This window comes from Petaurus breviceps, unplaced genomic scaffold (assembly GCF_028583685.1).
Source record: "Petaurus breviceps papuanus isolate PSGF00001 unplaced genomic scaffold, PetGlider_PUasm1.0 90763, whole genome shotgun sequence".
NCBI lineage: Eukaryota > Metazoa > Chordata > Mammalia > Diprotodontia > Petauridae > Petaurus > Petaurus breviceps.
The window spans coordinates 2,110,505-2,138,382 of NW_027187340.1; the positions used below are offsets into that span (position 1 = coordinate 2,110,505).

The 27,878-nt window shown below is 37.3% G+C and overlaps 1 protein-coding gene across 2 annotated transcripts; it reads left to right on the top strand.

Moving 5' to 3' along the window:
* The first annotated feature begins 22 nt into the window (after positions 1 to 22).
* SCRN3 (secernin 3) lies at positions 23 to 26,827 on the top strand. Of its 2 annotated transcripts, XR_011164504.1 has the most exons (9): positions 23 to 161; positions 4,470 to 4,641; positions 8,981 to 9,162; positions 10,048 to 10,244; positions 12,165 to 12,377; positions 18,410 to 18,572; positions 19,075 to 19,255; positions 22,125 to 22,354; positions 23,328 to 26,827. XR_011164504.1 is itself a non-coding variant. In XM_069068432.1 (8 exons), exons 2-8 carry the CDS (start codon positions 4,486 to 4,488, stop codon positions 22,296 to 22,298), a joined length of 1,266 nt encoding a protein of 421 aa, XP_068924533.1. In that variant the 5' UTR covers positions 23 to 161; positions 4,470 to 4,485; the 3' UTR covers positions 22,299 to 23,257. The 2 variants fall into 2 exon arrangements, 1 of the variants encoding a protein (XP_068924533.1); XM_069068432.1 differs by lacking the exon at positions 23,328 to 26,827 and having other exon boundaries at positions 22,125 to 23,257.
* Positions 26,828 to 27,878: the final 1,051 nt, after the last annotated feature.

Consider the following 27,878-nt stretch of genomic DNA (forward strand, 5'->3'; position numbering starts at 1 on the left):
ACTTCCGGGGTCAGAGGGCATGGCTCCCGTCCCACTGAACTTTTCCCACTTAACCTGACCCGGTAACTGACACCCCCAAGCTCTTTCTCCATCCGCCACCTTCCCCTTTCAGAGTTTGTGGCGCCCCCTCTCGTCGCACCTCCAGTGAGCCCCTGGACCAGGTGAGGGGAGGGCAGCAGGGTCCGGCAGGGGGCATGCGGGGGCTGGGGAGGTTGGGGAGAGGGGGACGCGAGTGTGCAACGATCCCGGCGCACTGACTGGGGCTGAGGGAGGGATCCTCCCCGCCCCCAAGGCGAGCCCAGCCCAGTCGAGACCCCTTTTCTCTGTCCCTGGGGCGCCTTCCTTGCAACGATTGGAGAAGGGAAACGGTGACATTAAGGACAGCATCCTGTGGTGGGCCTCTGGTCAAGAAGACCTGAGTTCAATTTAGCTTCAGACACGTTCTAGCAATGTGACCTTGGGCCAGTCACCTCTGCCTCAGTTTCCTCATTCGTAAAATGGGGATAATAATAGCATGCACCTCCCAGGGTCGTTGTGAGGCTTAGCTGAGATAGTAAGTGTAAAGTGCTTAGTACTGGAGGTACTTAATAAATGATTGTGTCTCTTTCCCCAACCCCACTTCACTCTCATCATGGTCTCCAGAAATTTATAATTCTGCAAAAATCTCCTCGGCTCTGAAAATCACCCCTCCTCAGTACCCCCTTCCCCCTGGGTCCCTTTCATCCTTCGGATGGACAGGTGGAAAGTGGACGTTGAAGAGGTCTTCCTGATCTTCCATATGAGGAGGGCACCCAGAGCAGTTCCCTCTTCATTTCCCAGCAGCCGCAGGACTTCTCTTCTGCCCCATACAGCCTCCCTCTCCCCTCTTCCCTCCTTTTCAGCCTCTTTTTATGTGCAGGCTGCATTAGAGTGTGAGCTCCTTGAGGGCAGCAGGGACTGTTTTTTTGCCCCCCCCCCCCTTTTGGCTTAAGGCAAGGCAGTTGGGGGTAAGTGACTTGCCCAAGGTCACACAGCTAGTAAGTGTGTCAAGTGTCTGAGGTCACATTTGAACTCAGCTCCTCCTGCCTTCAGGACCAGTGCTCTATTCACTGTGCCAGGTAGCTGCCCCAGTTTTTCCTCTCTTTGTATCCTCTCCACTAGCACTGTGCTTGGCACAATAGTTGGCACTTAATAGATGTTTGTTGACTGGTGATGGGAAGGTCCCTAGCTGACTATAGAAAGAAGGGTGCCACCAAAGACTTGAGGAGAAATAAGGAAGTTTAGAACAGCTGCTGTGCTGAATGGGATAAGAAATCAGTTAGGAAGTTGTAGGCTTGTCTTGCTGTCAGGGTCCATTTAAAAGTAGATGAAATAAATTTATAGTGGACCTGATCAGCATGCTTTGTGACTAATTAGAGTTGTTTTGTTTTGTTTTCCTGCAAGCACTTGAGTAGGAGTGAAAAAAAAGAATGTTGGGAAATAATTTAGAGTTAGGGTTTTACAAGGTTTGATTGGCTATAAAACAGAGGACAAGGGATTCAAGAGTAGAGTTGAATAGGGTCACCAAAGAGTCAGGATTGGAAAGATAGGAGGGCTGTCCACGAAGGAAAATATTGAGGATTAGGGGAGATGAAGGTCCTGAGGGGTACAAGGAACTGAGTTAGGGGTCATAACGTATAGGGAAAGATGAAATGATAAAAAATTATGATGAGATAAAGGCATTTTGGAGTTTATGAACATGGAATTAGAGCATTTGTGGATGAAGACAAGATCAAGATTGTGACCAACTATTTGTAGTTGAGGTAGAGTAGAAAGAGAAGATCATCGAAAATGAGTGGCTTGAGGGACTGGATAATTACAATATTTGAGGGACTATCATTGAAATTCATGTTACAGGGGTGGCTAGGTGACACAGTGAATAAAGCACAGGCACTGGAGTCAGGAGGACCTAAGATCAAATCCAGCCTCAGACACAACACAAAAACTAGCATGTGGCCTTGGGCAAGTCACTTAACCCCAATTGCCCTCCAAAAAGCAAAAAAAAAACCAAAAAACAATGTATGTTACAGTCTTCTAGTATGAAGGCATGAGTTGGGATGGAGGAAAAAGACAGTAAGCCAGGCCCTGAACTCATTGAAAAAGAGGAAGATGGAGTCAGTTTATCATGACCACCAGGATCTGATTGGGTGATGAATTTGCATAATAGAACTTTCAAAGGAGTAGAGTTGCTAAATGATAGTGGTAGAGGAAGAATCTGGAAGTATCAATGGAAAGTAAGGAGTAATTTGACTCTTGCTCCATGACAGTGAGTTGGGGGTATAAGAAAAAGGGCAGCTAGGACAAGAAAGGTGTCTGGGTAGTAAGCAGTGTCATCCTTGAATGCCAGAAGGTAGAAGGAGTAAGAAAGGAACCAGGTTAGGGTCAAGGTGGTAGGAACAGAAATGAGGTTTAAAAGAAGGGTGTTGGTGCCCCCTTTCCACCATCAGTTGGTGGAAAATAAAGAGAAAAATTAAATGCACAGAATTTAGAGGTAGAAGGGACCTTAGATATCACTCTCTTACAAATGATCAAACTAAGGTTTAGAGAGGGGCAGGAGCTTCCTGAATGTCACATAGCCAGGGGTGAGCCTGGAATTTCCCATGTTCTTTTTTCCTCAGCCATAGTCACAAATCTCATGGGCCTTGTTTAGGCTTTTTAAAATCCACTAAAGGGGCAGCTAGGTGGCACAGTAAATAGAGCACCAGCTCTGGAGTCAGGAGGACCTGAGTTCAAATCCAGCCTCAGACACAACACAAAAACTAGTGGTATGACCTTGGGCAAGTCTCTAAAGCCCTCCAAAAAGAAAAAGAAAAAAAAGATCAACTTAGATGGATCTGTGATATTCCCAATGTGTTGGTAATCTGCAGATTGCCAGCTATCTGTGTCTGCCTCGTCTGCCTCGCTGCTGTGTGACTCTTGTCAATGTCCTCTCATAAGTTTGCTACAGGAGGTCCCACCAATGTGCTGGCAACTTCCCTGGATTTCTCTTCACAGGGAGTATACTAATGCATAAATGCTATAATATATGTGTATAATTATGTGTATAATATTATTTATCAAATGTACATTGCCTTTACGGCATTTATAGGATTACAAAATGAGGGAAATACATGATATTTGAAAGTAATGATGAATTATAAAAATAACATAGCTACTAGAAAGAAAATCAGAAATTAAAGAATAGAGCATTGTGAGTTTATTTAGATCAGGGCTTCTTAAACTTTATTCACTCAGGACCTGTTTAGCACTTCTTAGACTGCTGGTTGTGGATGTGGAGTTGAGACCCACAAGAACATTAAGAGATACAAATTTTCCAAATTCATACTCTTTGGGGAAAAGATAATGAATTTTCTTTTGGATATGTTGAATTTGATGGCACATCCAGTTTGAAATGCTCAATAGGCAGTTTTGGACAACTGAGAATTTCAGTAGTTTAGAATTTTTGTAAACTTTGACATAATTTTTTGGATTTGCTAGTATAATAACAACAATAATAATAGCTAGCATTTTTTGCATTTTATAGATGTCTCATTTGATTGGTACAAATGAGTCTGGTATAAAATTTAAATCTAGGCCGCCTTATATTACTATTCAAAATTATTTTCTAAATCCAAAGACACAAGATTTGTAAATTATATAGATGCACATATTTAGTATGTATATATGTATATTTTAAAGTATTATTACAAATAAAAATGGTTCCTATCCTATACCATTTTCTTTGATTCACATAATTCATACTTCAAGAATCTATCATTAGTATAGGTAATCCCTCCACTAATGTATATAATTACTTGCTCCCCACCATAGGAGAGGACCTTCATGAGTCCTGTGAGTTCTCTGGGGTTGGCATTTCAAGACTTAATCAGGGTGGTTTTTAGACTACCATTATGGAGTCTATCATCATTCTTTGTACATGAAGTCTTTCAAGCTTGTAATGGGACCCTTGGAGCTTTTATGCCACTGGCATAGCCTTTGGGAACCCACAGCTGTCTCCATAATGAAGTATTCAAACAGGAGAGTGTGATACATATATGAAATTTAAAAGTTCTTAGGAACTTTTTATGTTCCACTAAAATTCTGCCCCACTGCCTGATTGTGGGATGGAGTGGAAGTAAATTCCCAAAGACTGTTATTGGAGCTCAAGTTTTGGAAGGGCTTATCAAACTGGAAAGATTTAAAGTGTGGGCAAACTACGTATTTGTCACCTGAGGGCCAGCTGAAGTGTAGAGTGGCTTTTCCCCAGGCTGACGGGGTTTTTGGCTACAGAAACTCTTAAAGACTCTTTCAAGTCCTAGAAGGGTCACATTTGCACATGTGACACTAACATAATCACAGGCCCTTCAAATATTGCAAAAAATTTGAACTTTACATAATCTTGATCCTCAAAAAAACTCCTTGTTTAATTTATTTTGCAAATTATTTAACTTCCTTTAATAATTTTTTTAAAGGATTGGCTCAAGAAACATGGAACTTACTTCTTGTGATACATTTGTGGCCTTGCCTCCCGCAACAATTGGTGATAGGATTATTTTTGGAAAAAATTCAGATAGAGTTTCTGATGAAGTGCAAGAGATAATTTATTTTCCTGCTCTGTCTCATGGCCCTGGAAGAAAACTTGAGGTAAAGTAAAATATTTTGTTCAATATACCTTTTTTTTTTTTTGCTTTTTGGAGGGCAATTGGGGTTAAGTGACTTGCCCCAGGTCACACAGCTAGAGTGTGTGTGTGTGTGTGTGTGTGTGTGTGTGTGTGTGTGTGTGTGTGGTGTCTGAGGTTGTATCCAAACTTGGGTCCTCCTGACTCTGGGGCTGGCACTCTACTCACTGTGCCACCTACCTTCCCCTTCTATATACCATTTTTAAGAACTGTGATTACTTTTTTTTTTTTTTATGAGTGACATAGTATTCCATGGGATAGGTAAGTTAAAAATTCAGGAAATTTGAGTATGAAAAAAATCCTATAAAAATAAATACTCTTTTGTAATATTTTGTTCAAATCAATTCAGTAAGCCTTTATCAATTACTTTCTTTTTCAAAGTACTGTAAAAGACACTAAGGATACAAAGACAAAAAATGAGATAGTTCCTGCCCTTGGGGGGCTTATATTCTGCTGTCACTTTAATGTCTTTGCTTAAAACCCTTCAGTGCCTATGTGCTTATTGTTGTTTAGTTGTTTTCGGTTGTGTTTGACTCTTCTTGACCCCATTTTGTCTGCCACTTCCTTCTCCAGCTTGTTTTACTGAGGCAAACAGGTTAAGTGACTTGACCAGGGTCACACAGCTAGTACATGTCTGAGGTCATATTTGAACTCAGGTCATCTTGAATCTAGGCCTGGTGCTCTATCCACTGCAACTTACTATATAAAGTCTAAGCTCTTTATTCTTGCATTCAAGACCTGCCATGGTCTGTTTTTTCTTATCTTTCAGGCCTTATCTCACATTACTCATTACTATGTAAACTTCATATTCTAGCCAAATTGGGATACCCATTATCCTATACAAGTCTTGCATTTTTCTACCTCCATCCCCATTGTTCCATATGCCTACAGTATCCTCCCTTCCATCTCAAGTTGTTGAAATCTTTCCTATATTTTAAGCCCAAATGCTGTATTCTCCATGAAGAATTCTTTGAGCTCTCCCAGCTGGATATGACCTTTCCTGTCTCTGCCCTTGCAAAATATTTCTTTAAAATTAATTTATCCTTGTGGAATTTATTATGTTCCTTTAAAAATACAAGCTATAGCAGAGATTTACAGTTTTATATACAATATGTTGTTTTTTGTATATGGAAATGTTTATATTTGGGGATGTTTATCAAGTTCAGAATGGCAAAATTTTTTAATTAAAAAAATTAATTTATGTTCTGTTTGGATTATAGCTTTTATTCATATGTTGCTTTTCTCCTTATAGATTATAAGCTACATGAGGGCAAGGACCATTTAAAAATTAAAAAAAAAAAATCTCCTATAGTACCTTGCATAGTGCTCTGTAGCTGTAGCTAGTAGGTGCTTAGTAAATAGTAAATTGTGTCAAATTGAATTGATTAAAGAAAGGTAAAGACTGAAAAATCTTATAAAATGATCTTGCTTTTCCCAGACATCAAAGAACTGGTACTATCTTAGTACCATAGATCTGGAAGGGACCTTAGAAGTCATCTAGTAGAGACATTCTAACCCAATCCCCTCATTTTACAGATGAGGAAACAGACCCAGAAAAGTTATATGACCTCCCTGTCACATAGATAGTAAGTGGCCAAGCCAAGAGTTGAACCCAGGTTCTCTGTTTCCACGTGTGGGAGTCTTTACGATGCACAGTGCTTCTCATTGCATTTATGCATATGGAATTAGTTGAAAAATACTTTAGTGTTTTGATGACTCTGTTGTCTCATCAATGTGGGTGCCCCCTCCAAAGGTGTAGATTGTCCATATCTAGAGAATCTTCTCTAGAAGGTTGCCCACTATTTTTTGTAGCCTTTCTCTAGATCTCTTGGCAATGCGTTAGAACCACTGTGTCCACAGGGACTCAATGATTCTCCCTCACACTTTCTGAGTGACTTGTTCTTTTCTGGTTATCTAGTTCTCCGGCAGTCTTGTTTCATGCTACTTCTGTTGTGTATTTTATTGGTAATAGGATGTGATAAAACCGTTTCATACTCACCATGTGTCTTTTCATTGACCTTTGAGTGACCCACAGTTTGAAAGCTTAGGAAACCAGTATTGATTTATATTCATATGACATCACCAGAAAAATATTAAAAAGATATACCTTTGTTTCAGGGAGAAGCTTAAGATAATTAAAGCACCATATATTTGTTCAGATACAGTCTAACCTGCTCACCTCCCATTTAGTTCTGGGCCCAGTTCATTGTCTGATGAAGATACATAAGATGCTGATGGGACAGCTATACGGTCTGTCATAATCTGGATGACAGGCATACTTTTTTCCACGTGGCTTTTCCTGTGGATATTTAGGCTAAAATCTTCATTATTATTGATTTAATTTAGGAGGCACAACAGTATTACAGGATTTGATACGAGCAGTATCATGTCAGCCCCAGACAGGCCCATCTGGAGGAGCTCTGCACCAATAAAGAATCCTGCTTTCATTTCAGCTCTGCCCTGGACGTTCTCCATGACTTTTATGCCTTCCTTGCTACTTACAATCAGTGGGTAATCAACTAAAGTTACTTCCATTGCATCTTTTAGGAAATCTCATATAATTTTTATCTACCCATGAGAGATACTTTGTTGAAGGAAATGTTATTTTATGGAACTGAATCACATGGTTTTACTGGTAGTCAATAAACGTTAAGCAAAGTAACATTTTATATTCTCTGAACCTTTAAGTCAATCAAGTGACTATAAAATGTGGTCTACTATAAAAAATAATTTGTGAAAGCCTTCTTTCTAATTCTTCCTTTCTAATGTTTTCTTCAAATTCCTTGGTTAAGTATGCCCTTGATAATTATGTAGGTTATTCTTGTAAAAAAAATGTATAGCAATGGGAATGTAGGCATATGAATTGGTAGTTATTGATGTTTTATTCTCTTTTTTTCTATTGGTGTTTTCTTGATTTCCTTTTTTCAGTAGTAAAGTCTGTGATTCCCCCACCCCCCAACATTTTGGTGTCCTCTTCTTTCAGATATTTTGAGACTCTGTCTTTCAGCACTCATAGTTGTAATAGCTTCATGTAGATATCCTCTGTGTATATTTTTCTAGCCTGATTCCCCTTCATATCTTTCTTTTCTGTGGTGCCATTTCTAATATTTCACAGGACACATTAGGGATTGTAATGTTAGAGTCCATATATTGTGACTGTATTGCCCTTAATAGGAAAAATTGCTTTAGTAATCTTAACAGATCTTTTCTACTGTTAATTTGTTTATTATCTTGCATTTTCATCCTTGAAGACATGATCTGGCTTAATTGGGTCTCTCACCACTCTTTCTATAAGATTGTTTTTTATCTCTACTGCTTCTTGCTGTGTTATGAGACAATATGATTTATAATCTTCTACCTTCCTTTTCATTAAGATTTTACAAATGAGTTAATATTCTGAAGTTGCAATTGCTTTGACTGTCACCTCCTTCTTTTTGGAAGGGAGATTAAATATTTATACTATGAAGCACTATTGGTCTCCTTGTTTTGGTGATTGGCTATGTAAGTTAAACTTCCTTAGGAAATGATATCTATCCTTTTAAACAATTTTTTTCCTGAATCAATATTTTATTTAAATAGAACAAGTTTGAATCACTTTAGTTTAATTGGTACATCTTCTTATTTTAATTTCTTTTTTTTTTTTGGAGGGGGAAGGCAAGGCAACTGGGGTTAAGTGACTTGCCCAAGGTCACACAGCTAGTAAGTGTGTCAAGTGTCTAAGGCTGGATTTGAACTCAGGTCTTCCTGACTCCAGGACCACTGCACCACCTAGCTGACCCTGATTTTAATTTTTTCTTGGTATTGATTTTGATTTTTTCTCTAATAAGCCAATTCCTTGACAATATATATAACTGATTCAAAAATTATGTCCATGTCAGTAACCAGTTATTTCCTAACCTTTGAGATGTAATAAATATAAGTATCGTGATCTTATTTGATGTAATGTGTAGAGTAATTAATGGAACTTTCAACATTTCATACTACATGTTTTTATGTGGGACTTATGTTTAATTGTAGGTTTTTGGGTGGTTTTTTCCTTTTGGTTATATGTTGCAAACTTGTTTTTTGTTTTTTGATTGGTTCATTTAAAAATAATACTGTATTTTCAATTGTTTTTACTTGGTATACTGGTTGATTTTTTAGGGAAGTTTTGAATATGTTTTGTAATATTTTAGTTATTGTTGACCTCTGTTCAATTTTTTTTGTTACTTTTATAAGTTTGTCATGTTTTGATTGTAAAACTATTGAATTCCAACTTTCAATGAATCATTAACATTCTTTTTTTTTTAACTATGAATTTATAGTGCACCTACATAGAAATTGAACAAGCTACAGAAACATATGCTGTTATACTGAGTCGGCCCTCTTGGTTATGGGGTGCAGAAATGGGAGCCAATGAACATGGAGTTTGCATTGGTAATGAAGCTGTATGGGGAAGAGAAGCAGTATGTGAACAAGAGGCATTACTTGGCATGGACCTTGTCAGGTTATCAGATATATTTTTGGGTTTTTTATTTTTCTTTTTTTGGGTGTAGGGGAGAAGGCAAGGCAATTGGGGTAAATGACTTGCCCAAGGTCTTGCAGCTAGTAAGTGTTAGTCAGTTGTCTGAGGCCGGATTTGAACTCAGGTCCTTCTGACTTCAGGGCCAGTGCTCTATTCACTGTGCCACCTAGCTGCCCTTATTTGTGGGTTTTGTAGGGAAACAAACAAACAAACAAACAAACCACATCTTGTAGAACTTAATTTCACTTTTTAAATTATAATGCCATACTGTTTGAAAATGTTCTGATATTTGTCATATTACCCTTAGAGAGTAAAAACATAATTTTTTGGCTAAAATACCACAGAACAGAAAGATGAAATGCTAAGAATTCTAACTGTCATAGAGGATAAGTTTAAGAATACTTGTCAGCCTGGTTGTTATTTTTTTTTGCTTTTTTCTTTTTGGAAGGGCAATTGGGGTTAAGTGACTTGCCCAATGTCACATGGCTAGTAAGTGTTAAGTGTCTGAGACCGGATTTGAACTCAGGTCCTCCTGACTCAATGGCCAGTGCTCTATTCACTGCACCACCTAGCCACCTCCCGTGGTTGTTATTTTTAAAGGAATTTTATGTTGAAATTAGCATATGACAGGGGTAGCTAGGTGGCACAGTGAATAGAGTACCAGCCATTGAGTCAGGAGGACCTGAGTTCAAATCCGGTCTCAGACACTTAACACAAAAACTAGCCTTGTGACCTTGGGCAAGTCACTTAACCCCAATTGCCCTCCAAAAAGCAAAAAAAAAAAGGAAAAGAAATTAACATATGACATCTTACAAACAATTTATAAAATGCAAATATTTCATAAGAACTTATTTAATTTTATTTTAGGCTTGGACTTGAAAGAGCTGATACAGCTGAAAAAGCAGTCAATACCATTGTTGATTTACTAGAAAAATATGGACAGGGTGGAAATTGTTCAGAGAGTATGGTATTTTACTATCACAATAGTTTTCTGATAGCTGATCGGCATGAAGCATGGATTCTCGAGACCGCAGGAAAATATTGGGCTGCAGAAAAGGTAGAAGGTATGGACAATATGTTATTGAATTCATTTAACGATACATTAAATACCCCCAGTTTCTCACACTTTACCAGATTACTTCTCAGGTCTAAAAGGTATTCATTTGTTCAAGATGTAAATCTGATGTTAATGTGATGACGATTTGGAGAAGATGGAGAAATGAACATCCTCGGGTTGTTTTTCCTTACTTGGCCAATGTCAAATATCTCTGTATTTTAGTAAATAGCTCTGTGTCCTTATTTGTTTATTATATTTTATTGTTCTTCCCCTCTGTCACTCAGGGCTGAAATACAGAGGTGTGGGCTTGGAGAGGAATTGTTTGAACATTTGACCATCCTAGGTAATCAGATTAGATGAAAGGCTTTTATATATGTACATTAAAATATAAAGTCTAGTCATTATTTAAAAGTCCAATTCAGTTGTTTGAGAATGCTTTGCATTAGTTTTATTCATTTTAGCTGGATAGATGGATGTTGAGTTAAATACACATCTGTTGTGTGCTTAGAAGGTGCTCTGGATGATGGAAAAGAACTATAAGACACAGTTGCTTCTCTCCAGGAGCTTCTAGTCTTATTGGGAAGGACAAAATTAAATAATAATACAAAAGAGTATAGTGCTGTCTGTAACTGTTCCACAATGACCGATGGAAACATTATACCCTAAGAGTGTAGGGTCAGGGGCTTAGATTTTTAAAAGGATCTTAGAGATGATCACATCAGACTCTCTTATTTTATAGATAAAGAAAATGAAGCCAAAGAGACCAAAATGACCTGCCCAGGGTCACACAGTTAGGGAGTCAGGCAGCTAGGTGACTCAGTAGTTAAAACATGAATTTGAGTTCAAAGCTTGCCTCAAATGCTTATCATCTCTGTGACCCAGGGCAAATCACTTAATCTCTCTGGGTCTCAGTTTCTTCATCAGGAAAATGGGGACAATAATAACACCTACCTCATAGGGTAGAGAATCAAATGAGATAATGTATATAAAGCATTTTACAAACCTTAAAGTGCTGTATAAATGCTGGCCATTATCATTTTTATCTCTTTAGATAAAATTTTAACTGTCCTTTCCAATAATAGATTTCAGTAGTTTTGTTCTTTAAATTATCTACTGGAACATTTTTTTTTCAGGCTCTACATTTCTGTGAGTAAAAGTAAATTATGGGGTGGCTTGGTGGCACAAACTAGCTGTGTGACCTTGGGCAAGTCACTTAACCCCAATTGCCCTTCAAAAAGCCAAAAAAAAAAAGTAAATCATAATTAAGAAACAAATTCACAAAATTCGTTTTAGTTTAGCGCACATTTATTCAGGCTTTCATCACCTCTTGCAAAAACCTCCTAATTGGTCTTCTGGTCTAAAGTATTTCATTCCTCCAGTCTATCCTCTACACAGATGCCAGTGCGAGATTCTTAAAGCGCAAGCTTGACCGTGTTCCTCCCCTGCCCCAAAAGCTCTCTTAGCTCTTTTCTCTAGGTTCAGATACAGACTGTTCTTTTTGGCATTGAATGCTCTTTATAGCCTGACTGTTCCCCTTCACTCACTCTTTGGTTCGGTAGAACTGGCCTGCCTGCTGGTCCTTGCACAGGGACCTCTGTCCTCCTTCTCCATGTCTTTACATAGACTGTCTCCTCCTGTCTGGAATGCACGATGTCTCCTCATCGGTTAGCTCGTGCCACCTTCTACCATGAGGCCTTTCATGATGTTCCTAGCTGCTGTGTCTCTGAAAATTCCCTTGTATTTACTTTGTATATTTTTAAAATATATGTGTTGTTTCCATACAGTGTAAACTCCCTGAGTGCAGGAACCATTCCTTTTATATCCTTGTGTCCCTAGTGCCTAGCAAAGTGCACATGGTAGCTGCTTAACAAAAGATTATTGATCAATCTGGCTATGTGTAATTTTTGTTCTTTCTCTTTGATAACAGAAGGAGTCCGTAATATTTCCAATCAATTCTCTATAACAACCAAGATTGACCGAGAGCATCCAAAGTTGAGGGAACATGCTAGGGACAAACGCTGGTGGGATGGTGAAAAGGAATTTAATTTTGCTGCTGTGTATGGCAATCTTGATCCTTCCATGATTACTGCTTCATCAAGCAGGTACTGTGAGGGTTACAAGCTTCTGAACAAATACAAAGGTAATCTTTTTATTTAAATAATACTATGTGAAAGAAATTTTGTGAGCTTTTATATATTCCTATGTAGCAATAATAAAATTATCATTATTAGGTCTTATACTTATTAACAACTTTATTAATTATTCATTATTATGCTCTAGGCTAATTGCTGCTTTTGACATAGTAATAATTTCTGATGTATTGAATTCCAAAATTATGCCAGAAATATTGTCTTTATTGCTAAATGGCCGATATTTTCTAAGAAAAAAAAAAGCCAATTTCACCAAAAGGAGTCTGTTTGGTTTAGATAATAAAAATCATACTTTCTGTGACCAACATGTTGCTTCACTGGCTAAAGCACAAATTGGTTCTGAAAGTTGGTCAAAATGCATCTTTTCATAAGTGAGACAGCCCAGAGCTATAATTTTCTTCACTAATGCATTTGTGTTAATTAGTATTAACTATGAAAGAAAAAACCTCATGATGGAATATTTTAATGTTCCACAATATTTTATATTTTCTGCAGTTTTGAAAAGAGATGTTATAACTTTGCTAATATTATCAATAAATGCTTTTCACTTTGGCACAGAAACATTCTATGAACAACTTATTTTATAGAAATTATTTTATATATATGCTGCTTAAGTGAAATTCATTAATTTTTTCCCATTTGAAGAGTAGGGCTTTTAGAGAATATTTTAAAATGCATTTTCTCAGCTATTACGTCTGGTACCTGAGTATTGTTTCATTTCGATCTCACTGTATCTATTATTGATCTCTTTGAGAAAAAAAAAAGGTCACATCTAAAGGAGATAGAGGTGTTGATCTAGTAACCTTAAGCAAGAAAAAATATAGTTAAGGACCCTGTATTGGGGAAATGATTAGTCTTCCCTTTTTTCCTTTTCTGTGACCCCTGTAAATATGTGAAAATAAGCAGAGATCACCTTTATTTCACTTTATTAAGTTAGTGATCTCTTCAGTGGTGGACTGATGACTTAGACTTTTCCACTGTGTCAACAGGTGCCTAAAAAATACAGATTGACTATTTACTTTTCAGTTTTGCTGGAGTAATATTTGTTCATTTTTTGTTAATGAAAATGCTTTCAAATAATGTCAAAACTTTAATTAGAAAATCAACTCTCAGGTTATCTAGTTTTTAACCTATTAGATATAGATTACATTTTTTTTTTAAACAATCGGGGTTAAGTAACTTGCTCAAGGTTACATGGCCAGGTGTTTCTGGGTGGGTACTGAGTGTCTGAGCCCAGGATTATCGCGATCTCCAGGTCAACTTGACACTGGAGCCAGTGCTCTTACTCGCTGTGCTACCTGGCCACCCCTGTAGATTACATTTTGAAAGGTTTCAAAGTTTGTTTTTCTTTATTGCTTGTTTTTGTGAGTTTAAATACATTTCTAGATACTTGGATGGAGTAATCATTTGGAGTCCTTGTTGTGTTAAGGGATTGTGCATTCTTATTTATAAAAGTAGTCTTTGGCATAGGAATTACAGCCATCAGATACTATTATAAAAAGGTTATTGTTGAAGTGTGAAAGAAGAGGAAATGTAAAGGATCTTAAGTTATTAGGGCAATTGGAAGAGGAAAGAAAAGGGCTTTGAATTCACCATTTACTTTGTAACATGTTAAAATCAAATTGTTTAATTAGAAATTAATTGGGAACTGAATTTCTTTTCAATTCATAGGTAGTTACAATTTTTTAAAAAGTGGAACCTAAATTTTTTATTTTTCTATGTAGAAAAGGCAATTCATTTAGCTCATTGTGAATACTCAAAACAGGAAAGACCTTTTTCTCACACTAGCATTCAATTTTCTTGTAATCATTGTAACTTTTCTTTAGATTTCTGTAGACCAACATTACTCTTCCATCTGTTCCTCCATGGTAGCCATTAACTGTGCTGCATGTATATCCAAATTGCAAATACATTTACTCATGCATTTGAAATAACTAGTTTAAATTACAATGAAATTGCACCCCTGTGTTTTTTATTCATTTTACTGAGCCCTACCACCACAGTCTTAGTACTTATTCAATGGTCGCTAGTGGATTACTCATATCTATCCTACTCTTGTGATCATGTAAATCCTTCCTTCATTTCGAGAATTGTAGGTTTTGAATAGAGAAGACATTTTCATAATACCTGTATTATAGCACTGTTATGTTTCTGTCATTGTTTTTGTTATAAATCCTTATTTTCAGAAATTTAGATCTCAACCATTTTAAAATCACACTGGGTGTTCCTGTTATTTGCCTGATTCATGGGTTTTATTTGGTGTTTTTGGTAGTTGTTTGGTCGTTTTCTTTAAAAAAAAAATATTGAGCTGCTTTTAGAAGCTGCCCTACTTTTTTTGCTTTTTATTTTCAATTTATTGAAAAACTGAATAGAAAGATCATTTCACTTGTAATATGGTCATTTATGGAGGACAATTAGGTATTTTCTCTGCACTTTAAAGCCACTGATTGATGTTTATTGAAATTTAAGAAAAATAATGGTGTCACAGAAAGGAAGAGGTTGTAAGAACTTAACTTCAAATTCTCTAAATTTACTTATTTGATTATATATGTAGATTTAAAAATAGAGATTTTATGGTGGAAAAAACACTGACAGAAACATTGCTTTATGGAGTTATTCAGAAAATGTCTTCAGCATGTGAGGCTAGCTGGTTGTTACTCCATCATCAGGGGTCTTCCATACCCTTGATCTTGCCACCACAAGCAAGTGTGGAACTCTGAAATCCCTTTATCTGGTCATAACCTTTTGTCATAGCCCCCTCCCTCATGATCCCAAATCTGGCTTTTCATTCTTTCCCTGACATCCCACCCCTCCACTCCCTTCTTTTCCAGGCCATCACCCCTGTACAGGCTATACTTTCTTTCCTTCCCCATCTTGACTTTTTGATGAACTGGTTGGACTTTATACTGTCTTCTTCTCTGGAAGCCCTTGCCTCTTTATCCTGTTGAAAATCTTGCCCTGCCAGTCTTCAGCCTTGGATTACTCCCACCATTTTCTGTCTTTGCTTCTACACACATGTTGAACAGAACTGGAGAAAATCATGAAACCGTTGGGGCAGCTAGGTGGCGCAGTGAGTAAAGCGCACCAGAGTCAGGAGGACCTGAGTTCGGTTCCGGCCTCAGACACTTAACATCCACACAAAAAAGCTAGCCGTGTAATCTTGGTCAAGTTACTTAACCCCAATTGCCCTCCAAAAAAAAAAAAAGAAAGAAAATCATGAAACCGCATTGACTGGGGCCACGACAAGTTTATGTCACATAATCCCAACTGGCCCTCACTGGGGCAAAGCGTTCCTTTTACTCCTCTCTAATCCCACTCATCACAGTGGCTTTTCCAAGCCTTTATTTTCCTCTTTAAACTTTCTAGGGTTCTGCTTACCCTCACCTTCTTACTGAAAAAATTGAGACTATTCAATAGGAGCTCCCTCTTCTCCCCTCCTCCTCACCTCACATCCCCCAGATACCCCCTGCCACTATCTCCTCCCTCACTTGTTTCATATGAAGACGTTGCCCTTCTCTTTGCCAAGGCAAATCCATTTACATGCATAATTGAGCCCATTTCCTCCCATCTCCTCCAGAAGGTTGCCCCGTCTATCATCCCTACTGTCTCAATAATTTTCAGTCACTTCCTATCTACTGGCTGCATTTCTGCTGCCTGCAAATAAGCTCATGTCTCTCTCTTCTGTCCTCAAGAAACCCTCCCTTGATCCATCCATCCCTGCTAACTATCATCTTTCTTCCCCATTGTGGCTAAACTCCTTGAGAAAACTGTCTACAGTAGGTACCTCCACTTCCTTTTCTCTCCTTTGCTCTGCAGTCTGGCTTCTGACCTCATTGTTTAACCCAAACTGCTTTCTCCAAAGTTATTGATTATTTCTTAATTGTTAAATGTAATGGCCTTTTCTCAATTCTCATCCTTTTGACCTCTTTGCAGCCTTTGATACTATTGATCATCCTCTTCTCATTGATTCTCTTTTCTCTCCAGAATTTTGTGACATTGCTTTCTGCTGGTTCTCCTCCTATCTGATCACTTTTCTATTTCCTTCATCCATGTTATGGTCACTAGCTGTGGGAGCCTCCCAAGGCTGTCCTGGACCCTCATCTCCCTCTAAACTATTTCACCTGGTAGTCTCATCAACTCCCTCAGTTTAATTTATCATCTTTATGTAGATGATTCTCAATCGACTTGTCCAGTTCTCCTTCCTTGAATTTCTGACTACTTATTAGGTCTGATGTCCCATAGACATCCTAAACTTAATATACCCGAAACTGAACTCATTCTCTCCTCTAAAATATCCCACTCTTATGATCTTCCCTATTATTGTAGAAGGTGCCACCATCCTCCCAGTCACCCAGGCTTGTAGCCTACATGTCATCCTTTACTCCTCAGACTCTCACACCCCATATCCAATCAGTGGCCAAGTACTGTCATCTTTACCTTGTCAACATCCCTCCTATACTCCCCCTTCTCTCCTCTCACATGGAGAACACCTTGGTGCAGATCTTAATCACTTCAAGACTATTGCAGTAATCTGTTGCTTGGTCTCCTGTCTCAAATCTCTTCCCCATTCTGATCCATCCTTGACTAAGTTATTATTGAATTGTTCTTCCTAAAGTACAAAGCTTATCACATCACCCGCTAATCAATAAACTCCATTGACTCCTTCTTATCTTCAGGATTAAATATAAAAAATCCCATTTGTGTTTTAAAGTCTTTCATAACCACCCTTCTAGTCTTACTGCATCTTACTTCCTCAGTTTCCCCACCATGTATTCTGTGATCCAGTGACAAGCTCTGAGTTCAAATCCTGTCTCAGACACTTTTTTTTTTGCTGGGGGAAAGGCAGGGCAATTGGGGTTAAGTGACTTGCCCAAGGTCACGTAGCTAGTAAGTATGAAGTATCTGAGTCTGGATTTGAACTCAGGTCCTCCTGACTCCAGGGCCAGTAATTTGTTCACTGCACCATCTAGCCGCCCTTCTCAGACACTTCTTAGCTACACAACACCTACCAGGTCACTTCATCTGTATCAACCTCAGTTTCCTCATCTGCAAAGTAGAATAATAGCACCTATCCTCTCAGGGTTATGGTGAGGATTGGAAGAGAGATTTTCTGCAAAGGACTTTGCAGAATTTTAAAGTGGTGTATAAATGTCAGCTATTCTTTTTCTTAATAATATTAATCATAGGGGTGGCTAGGTGGTGCAATGAATAGAACACTGGCCCTGAAGTCAGAAGGACCTGAGTTCAAATGTGGCCTCAGACACTTGACACACTTACTAGCCGTGTGACTTTGGGCAAGTCACTTAACCCCAAACTGCCCTCCAAAAAGCAAAAATAATAATAATAATAATACTAATCATGCTGCAGTTATCACAGACATAGACTTAACGTTTCCCAGTTTGGGGAAGGAAGGGAATTTTGTGATATAACAGTTTTGATGCTTAAATGTAGCCTTCTCTTACTACTTGGCTCCCAAGGGAGACAAATTTGGAAAATAACTAAGTAGTAATCTTAAAATCATTGTTACTTAACTTTCTTCCTAGTCCATGTGGGAAATAGGATTGGTTGCATGTTTCTTTCATTGTTCCCTTTTTGCTTTTTACTTCTTTGGGAGTTCTGTTTTAGCTATAATAACTTATGTAGCTAACGTTCTCTTAAATTCCTAGTTGGTGATAAGCCTTATGAGTTTAATGTAGTTAATTTGATAACAAGGCTTATATGTTGTTAGTATCTTAGGAGGTGTTTATACTAGGACCAATATTTCATATTATTCATTGTGAGCAGAGAAAGCATCTTATATGTAAGAGGGCATTCTCTTAAAAGTGTTTGAGTGTTTGACTTGAGTTAATTACAGATCTAATTCTAACAGGTGTTTGTTGTAGCTTCTATTCTGATAGGAGGACTTCGGGAAAATAAGTCTTACTTAGATAGTAAATTGCTGTTAGTGACAAACCACAGAAATTGGAGTTAGTACTTGTTAACATAGTTGCATAACTAATTTGATTTTCAAATTTTTCAATAGGAAATATGACTTCTGAAACAATGATGGAAATTCTCCGAGATAAAGAAAGTGGCATTAATATGGAAGGAGAATTTCAGACCACTGGCAGCATGGTTTCTATTTTGCCTCGAGATTTCAGCCTTCCATGTATTCATTTCTTTACAGGAACCCCTAACCCTGAAAGGTAAAGTCAGAGATGGGTGATTAGTGGTTAGGGAAAAGAAGCTTGACCTTTAGTTAATATCATTTTAATTTTAATGAGATTTTTTAAAAGGTCTAAAATACAGGATATATTTTCTTTTAAATATTTAGTTTCGGGGCAGCTAGGTGGCACAGTGAATAGAACACTGGCTTTGGAGTTAGGAGGACCTGAGTTCAAATCCAGCCTCATACACTTGACACACTTACTAGCTGTGTGACCTTGAGCAAGTCACTTAACCCCAATTGCCCTGCCTTCTCTCCTCCAAAAAAAAAAAATATTTAGGGTCTCACCTCTATGTACATGCCAGTAGTGAATACTTTGTTTCTATAAGAAGAGGATGTTAGTACCTTTTAATATATTTCAGTTAAATATAGCTTTATCAATGGAAACTTTCCCAGAAGCAGTAATAGAAGAAAATGAATGTATTAAATATTCTCTACATGTTGATTGCCCCTATAAAAACTCTGTTCTTTTTTGCTTCTAGATCTGTTTTTAAGCCATTCATTTTTGTACCAAATGTAACTCAGATACTAGAAACTAACTCACCAACATTTGGACGTGAAGATCCAGTCAAAAAGAAACCACGTTTTCAGAGTAAACCTGACAGAAGACATTCTCTTTACCGCAAGCATGAATGGGCTATGGAAGTAATAGAGTCTGATGAGGTATGAAAATTCAATTTAATAAACATTTATTAAATATCTACTATGTACAAAACCTGTGATAGTTCATGTCTGGTTATGGTGGGATACAAAGTGTTTATATAAGGCAAAGGATCTGCCTTAATGGAGCTTACAGTCTATTTCAGGGTCATCAAGAGTCAGTTAATCTGTGTTTCATCCATAGTCACCACTTGGAGTTTCATCTTCTTTAAAGAAAGAGTTTAGTGAAATCACAGATGTCCATTTTCTAATATATCTTTGAGGAAAATGGGATATTTGTGACATTCTTTTTAGTCAGTAAACATTTATTAGGGTATGCTTCTTACTTTAAGTCATACCTCAATGTAAAAGTCATTGAAAGGCATATACTTCAATCTAGTATCTAGTATCCCTGGTGGTCATATTAAAAGGTAATATTGGACAGGATGGATTGCCATTCCAATGTGACATTTATTTTCTTTCTCTGAACATATGAACATTCCAGCATGTTCTTTATGTTTCTTTCTGACATAGAATTTATTTTTAAATTAGAAAACTGGTGATAAAAATTGGGCTGCATGGTGTCTCATATGTGGGTTCAGAAATCAGCTTCACAAATATAAGTTGCAGGAAGTGTAACTGGACAGCAGTTTGTCTGAAAGAGATTTTAGGGGTTTAGAGATAGGGTTAAAAAGGATTTTAACAGTATGATATGGCAACCCAAAAGGCTTCATTAGTCTCAAAGTCTCATCAGAGAGATAGTATCCAGGAGTAGGTAGGTAAAAGTTCCTCTGTACTGTGCCCTGCCCAGAGGGCATCTGGAGTTTTCCATTTAGTTATGGGTAGCACATTTTAGAAGGACATTAATAAACTTTAAAGTATCCAGTGGAAGGCAACCAAGATGGTAGAGGGCCTTAATAGAGGATGGGTGAAAGGAATTGAAAATGTTTAGCCTAGGGAAAAGAAGACTTATGGAGTCATGATTGTTTTCTTAAGCATATAAAAGACTCATGTTGAAGGGGGATTAAGCTTATTCTGCTTGGTCCCATAAGGCATAATGAAGGTTATTGTATAGAGAAGTTGCAGAGAAGCAGATTGGGGCTTGACGTTAGGAAAAACTTCCTACCATAATTAGCTCCCTCCTAAAGGGAATGAGATGCTACATGTGGTGATAGGTCCCTCCTGAGTCTTTCAGTAAAAACCGTATGACCATTTGGTAGGTATATTGTAGATAGGATTCTCACTCAGGTACAGGTTCAACTAGATAGTTTTTTGGATACCCTTCAGAATCTTAGGATTCTGTGAAAACAGGTTGGTCAGTTAAGTGGAGAAAAAAAATTCAGAAACCATTTTTCGTCAGAAAAGTTGATTCATAATTATGTATTGACTCTGCCTATTTTTCTTTATCACTAGTTCCCCTTTCTCCCATTTTAATTGAATATAGAATCACGTAATTTCAGAGTTGGACAGGACCTCAGAATCCATTTAGACTAACCTATACTCAAACCAGAATTCATTCTATAAAACACCTAACAAGTGGTCACTCGGCCTTTGTCTGTGGAGAAAACCACCATTCCCAAGGCATTTCAACTACTTTTAGATAGCTCTAATTATTAAGAATTTTCCCATCCATTGCCTTAGGTTCTACTCTCTGGAACCAAGCACAAGGTTGATTCCCCTTCCACATGAATAACTGATGACAGCTGTCATCTTCCACTGAAGTCTTCTCCTCTCCAGGCTAAACAGCCCATTTCTGGGATTCTCATGTGGCACAAGTTCAAGGCCCATTGTGGATATTTTCTAGCTTACTGATGTCCTCTTAAAAATGTGCCACCCAGTACTGAATTCAGTACCCCAGAAGAAGTCTGAAGTATTGTAGAACTGGAATTGGAATTTATTGAAACAATTTTAGGGTATGAGGTAAAAACTGAAATTATATCACTTGTAAGTGATCAATTTTGTATATAATTTATATTCATTCATCAGAAGTATTTAAAGGTATAGGAGCACAAGAATTCCATTCCAAGGGTAGTCTTTGTAGACCTTAATATTTCAGGCTACAAGTAATGTGGGTTAATTATAGAATACCAATGTGGTATATGGGAAAGATGCCTGTATGGGCCCTAATCTTGGCTTTGGCACTTACTGGTTATGGGATTTGGGGCAGGTTGATTAACTTTTTTGAATTGCACTTTTGTATACAGTAATGGTGTTGGGCTTTATTCCTAATTAAGTTATTTCCAGTTGGAAAATTTGAAAATTATTTTCTTCCTTGTATTTTTCTTTCATTCCTTCATTATGCATTTGTCAACTATTTTTAAGCACCTTAGACATGGCAGTAAGAATGCTGGGCCCTTAGTGACATACAAAGATAATTAAGACATGTCCTTGATATCACTAGCAAGGGGAGAATATAACACAAAACCAAATATTTGGTATTATATAGTTAGATGTTGTGCAGCATAAGAGTAGTTCTAAGTGCTCTATAATGTCTGAGAACCAATTTCTCATTAAGAAAAACATTTTGTATTAATTTCAGAAAATTTTACTTAAGTGGTTTCAGAAATGGGAAGCCACAGACATTTTCAAGGCTGAATTAAGACATTTTCTTTCCTTTCCCCCATCCCCTGTATTGGTAAAGAAATACAAACTTAAAAACCTGTCCTAGATTTCCCTCTAGAGCTATTTCTGGGTTTTTGTTTGTTTTTTTTCTAAGTCTGAATGGCAGCAATTTAAAAGGTTTTGGAGTGGGAAAAACCCATGAAAATCATTTAGAAATTAAAATAAGCCTTGCATGAACAAGTTGATAGGTGAGAAGCTAGAATAAATGTATTTGTTGGTCTTTTGAAATCTCATACTGCATTAATATTTTATTTGAAAATTATTCTTTTAGGAAACAGGCAGAATAATACTGGAAAAGATGAGAATACTGGAGAAAGAAATGCTCAAAGAGATGGAATCAGTCCTTCAGAATAAGGGTCTTGATGTGAACAGAGCTGTCAACCTTTTTTCTCAATGTGTGAAAAATGAAATGAAAATTTATCAGTTAAATGTTGGCTCTGAGTGAACATGCCATGTTCAGAGAGGTCTTCTTCAAAGGCAGTCCTAAGCTCATTAAATCTGGTAAATATGATTTCAGTAGACTTTATTACTCTTTAGTTGTTTTCAGGTGACTGAAATTTAATCTTGACTATTATAGTAAAACCATCAAGCCGTTATTTTTCTGGGATACTCAAGAAGAAAGTAAGGTTTACATGAATTTTAACTGATATACTCATTTCATAGAACACTTAAATGTTACTTGAAGGTAGCAGATTAGAATATTATGTCATTGTCAAAGTAATTATAAATTTCATGCTGATTTTCTAATGCTGTGTGAAAGCACAAAATGTATACAGTGAAGTACAGATTCATATACAATACAATTACTATGCAGTATCCTAAAATGTCTTTCAATTACAGTAAGAAAACAGACTGTTCTTTAGGGATGCAGACTGTTTTTTAAAACAGTGTCATCTGAGACTTAGAAATTACCAGAAGAGACATTTTTTTTAAACTAGGTCTCTCTCTTTCCCAGGCTGGCCACTTGTGGTCTTGATCCCATTGTAGCTTGGCATGGAAACATTGAGCCTCATCCCCTTCTGACTTGGGCTAGGTTTGCTCCTCCCTTCAGCACCCTGTCCCATCCTTACCTGCCCTCCCCAGGGCCCCCCATCCCAGTTGCCAGACAGTGTAGTCATCTGATTGGCTTTAAGCCTCCCATAGCTCAAAACTCTGGAGATCAAGTGCCCCATCACAGTATGCATCACCATGCCCCATAACAAGAAGCTTTAAAAAGATTTACATATTTCTCTTCTGCTCGATTTCAGTGTATTTATTTTGCCAAAGCACTTTATGTGGTACAAATGTGCTGTTTGTAAGACTGTGACTAACCAGTGAATTCTAACAATTGATTTTCCAGTATTTTTTTTTTGGGGGGGGAAGGTATTTTAGCCTTATTAAATTAATTTCAGCTGAGTATCTGCATCCCCAGCATCTGTGTACATCTGTGCTTGCCTCTCTTAACTTGTGTTCTTTTCTTTATTTCATTTTGTAGGAGGAAACCTTATCTGGGAGCATAAAGATGGAGATAACTAGGCCTTAGCTGTTTTTTTGTCTGATGCCCTTTCACTCTCGTATTTATTCTGCCAAGGGGAAAAAGATTAGGAAAAGCAGAAAATTAAGTGTCTGGGCATATATTTCAAGCAGGTAGTGTTTAAATCTCTTTCTGGGAAGGTGCCAGCCTGCATTGGTACAAGGAATTTCTTCTCCTAGGAGTTCTTTGTATCAGTGAAATTACATTTCTGATCCCTATTTCTATCCCTATTAAGTTTTAAAGGACTTTGCACATCTAATGCACACAATTCTTGAGAAATTAAAAGAAAGAAGGTCCCAAGAATGTTGAGTGGGATCCTTTACAGATGACTACTGACAAGTCATATAGAACAAGAAGGTCTGGGGTTGGGAGGGGATTCTGTTCTGCACTGGTAGAAGGATTCCCCACACTGAAGGAATAACTGATCCACAGAAGTAAGGATACAGTACATTCAGATTTTACCAGGTCTGGCCTAGGTAGCTCAAGTGTTAATAAAAAAAATACCCTGTATATTGTGTGGTTCCCCTAAAGTGTAGATTATTGATATTAGAAAAAAGGATAAATTTGTCATTCTTGTACTAACCTGATGCTCCTTTTCCTATATGCACACAGTACTTAGTATTTGTGGTTGGAAAAGGCCTCAGATTCATCTGGCTCAAACCCCTCATTTTATAGGGGAAATACTTATAAAACTTAGAGAATTTAGAGCTAGGAGGCATCCTAGGGGATCACTTAGTAATGTACAGAAAAGTTCACAGTGCTAGAAAAAGGACATCTGAAAATGGCCTTAAAGAGATAGTGACTGGGTTAAAGTTAGGTTAGTAGCAGTCAGGATTTGAACCTAGGTCTCAATTCTTAGGTTCAGTTTTATTTTCACTACATCATTCAATATCTCATCATAATGCTTTCTTTGTATAATTTCTCAGTGTAATCTATTAATCCAAATGAGGTGTACTACTTCCCCTTGTGCATTTATGTAATTAATTTTTTTTGCCTTTTTTTTTTGGAGGGGGGAAGGCAGGGTAGTTGGAGTTAAGTGACTTGCCCAAGGTCACATGGCTAGTAAGTGTGAAATGTCTGAGTCTGGATTTGAACTCAGGTCCTCCTGACGCCAGGGCCAGTGCTCTATTCACTGCACCACCTAGCCACCCCCATTAATTGATTTTTTTTATGCTAGTATTAACCAGATATTAAAGTTGATGTGTGAAAATAATAAAGTAGGGCACCAAAACCTTTTTAAGACTGAAGATACTTCGGACTGGGGTCTGTAGTTTGAGCATTGCAGTTTGCCTGCCTATATAATGGGTGACTTTTGGAGCTAGCTTGAAATACTTGTAAAACACTTAGAGAATTTAGAGATAGGAGGCGTCCTAAGGGATCACTTTAGTAACGTATTGAAAATTTCACAGTGGTAGAAGCAGGATTTAAAGCCTGGCTTTTCTGTTTTATTACCTGGGTGACTTTAGGCAAGTCACTTTACCTGTCTAGTGTTCAGATTCCTTTGCTAAGGTATAAGGCCCACTGATCAGGAATTAAGAACCTAAAATCCAGGAACTTGTTTCTTTAAATATTTTGGTAAATATGTTTCAATATAATTGGGTTTCCTTTGTAATTCTATGTGTTTTATGCATTTAAAAAGCAGTATTCTAGAGAACCAAGTCACATTTATAAGAATACAAATCATTCCCCAATTGATAAATGGTTAAAGGATATGAACAGGCAATTTTCAGACAAAGAAATCAATCATATAGTCATATGAAAAAGTACTCTAAATCACTATTGATTAGAGAAATTCAAATTAAAACAACTTTGAGGTACCATTTCATGCCTGTAAGATTGGCTAATATGACAAAAAAGGTAAACGATAAATGTGGGAGTGAAAGTGGGAAAACTGGGATACTAATGCACTGTTGGTGAAGTTATGAACTGATCCAACCATTCTGGAGAACAATTTGGAACTATGCCCAAAGGGCAATCAAAGTAAGCATAACCTTTTGATCCAGCAATCCTACTAGTAGGTCTGTATCTCAAAGAGATTTTTTTAAAAAAGAAAAGGGACCCATCTGTACACAAATATTTATAACAGCATTTTTTGTGGTGGCTAAGAATTGGAAATTGAGGGGATGCCCTTCAGTTGGGGAATGGTCGTAAGTTGTGGAATAACATGAACTGATGCAGACTGAAGTGAAAAGAACCAGGAGAACATCGTACACAGCAATATTGTATGATGACTGAACAACTTAGCTCTTCTCAGCAATACGATGATCCAAGACAATCCCAAAGGATTCACGATGAAAAGTGCTATTCACCTCCAGAGGAAAATACTGATGGTGTCTGAATACAGACTGAAGCTTGTCTTCTTTTCCTTTTCTTTCCTTTTTCAAAATGACTAATATGGAAATGTTTTATATGATTGCACATGTTTAACCTATATCAGATTGCTGACTATCTCAGGGAGGAGGAAGAGAGAGGGTTAGAATTTGGAACTCAGAACTTAAAAAAAAACATGAACATTAAAAATTGTTTTTACATGTAATTTGGGGGGAAAATAAAATATTTAAAAAAACAAAAACAGAATTCTGAGAAGGGGTGTGTAGGCTTCACAAGATTGTACAAATAGTTTACCATGGCTCAAAAAAGGTTAAGAACCCTTGAACTAGAAAATTTCTTAAGGTTTCTTCTTAAGTTCTAGAAACTTAGTTCATTTTACATTTGAAAAGTGGTAGAAACTGAGATTAAAATAAATCTCAAAGGTCTTTCTTGTCAAAACGTGTCTAGTGGGGCCTTTTTCTATGGAAAGATCTGATCTTGCCATTGTTTAGTTGTTAGTCGTGTCCACCTCTTCTTGAGCCATTTGGGGTGTTCCTGGCAAAAATACTAGAGTAGTGAGCTTTTTCTTTCTCCAGCTCATTTTACAGATGAGGAACCAAGGAAAACCAGATTGTGTCTTCCCCAAGGTCACAGAGCTAGTGTCTGAGGCCAGATCTGAACTCAGGGGGATGAGTCTTCCTGATTCCAAACCAGTGTTCGTTCCATCCACTGTGCCACATAGCTGCTGATCTGATTTTATAATATGTATCAATGCAAAAATACCCAAAATACCTCCCAGACAATTTTGCAGTTACACATCTTCCCCAGCAAGGGGTACTATTATTATGTATTTTTCTCATAACTTTTACAACATTAATACCTATTTTACCCAAAACTTCTTAGTTGGAACTTAAATTCTTTATGGTGTATTTGTTAAACAAGGCCTTGCTATGGTATACGTTTTATATTTCCAAAATCATTCACTACTATTGTCATGTACCAGAACTAACACCTTTTATGTAGCCTATCTGTAGCTGATACTTGAACCTCCAGACTTTAGCTCTTTCCCTTTAATATTTTCTTAAATCTTATCTCCCATTTTATGAATTACAGTAGTTATTTATAATAAATTTTACTATCAACCAAAATAATACTACTATGGGATTGTTGGGCTTAAATGAGATAATGTATACAACAAAATCACTTCCAAACTCTAAAGCACTATATGTAATTTTTATTGGTAATAATGATAGTAAATGTATAATACCCTAATCTTACATGTGTGAATACTCTCTCCACTGGTGCTGATTGCACTCTATCCATACCTTTCCATCCAGTGTTATTTTTATATTTTTACTGGTCTTCTATAAAGGATCTAGGCACTCAAGACCTTCCTACTTTAATATTTACACATACCAGCATAGCATTCAGGATGGCCATTTATTAATTGCTACATGTCAGGCCCACCTCCTTTTCTAGTTACCAGTATTCTCAATGAAGACTTTGATACTACTTTTCACATATCATTGTTGCCAAGTTGTTGAAAACTACTTATCATCTACCATGGATGTTTCTTTATATTGTCTTAAGAGCATGGTGTTCCTGTATTATCCTAGTATTATTACCTGGATGATTTTATGCCACAGAGCAGATTGTAATCACCTAAAGTATTACACGGTTTTTCAAATGTGATCCACTCTGATCTCCAATGGGCCCAGTTTATTTTCCATCTGCAGTGTTTTTCCAAGTGATATTTACTTACGGGCTTGATAAACTGCTCACCAGACTATATATTATAATCTAAGAAAGCCTGACTCAGCCTGATACCCTATTAATTCAGATTCAATGTCAATACAAAATGAGGCACTGTCATTTAGCAGTTAACAAAAGGTTTCTTAGCCATAGCATAAAAAAGGATACTTAAACACAGATAATTCGGCACTGAGCTTGGGTAGACCAGGCCCCCTTATCTCCACATGGAAAGGCAGCATGTGAGCACTCCTATCTTGGGATATCTGCCAAATGTGAACTCCACATGGGTGAGCCTTTTTTGTGACTAGGAAATCACATCAGTGCTGTCAGAGGCTACTAGAAAGCTGTATCACATAAGGTACAGCTTGAGCCTAAGTCCTCTGACTCACTCAAATCTAGGGGACACATTTTGTCACCCTTCAGGGAAGAACTAGCCTAAGCCATGTTGCC

What these genes read in the sequence shown, in the direction of transcription:
- SCRN3 (XM_069068432.1), top strand. Translation starts at nt 4,486, where the DNA reads ATGGAACTTACTTCTTGTGATACATTTGTGGCCTTGCCTCCCGCAACA. An exon ending in GGCTGCAGAAAAGGTAGAAG is followed by an intron (nt 10,245 to 12,164) that starts GTATGGACAATA and finishes CTTTGATAACAG; the next exon opens with AAGGAGTCCGTAATATTTCC. An exon ending in GCTTCTGAACAAATACAAAG is followed by an intron (nt 12,378 to 18,409) that starts GTAATCTTTTTA and finishes ATTTTTCAATAG; the next exon opens with GAAATATGACTTCTGAAACA.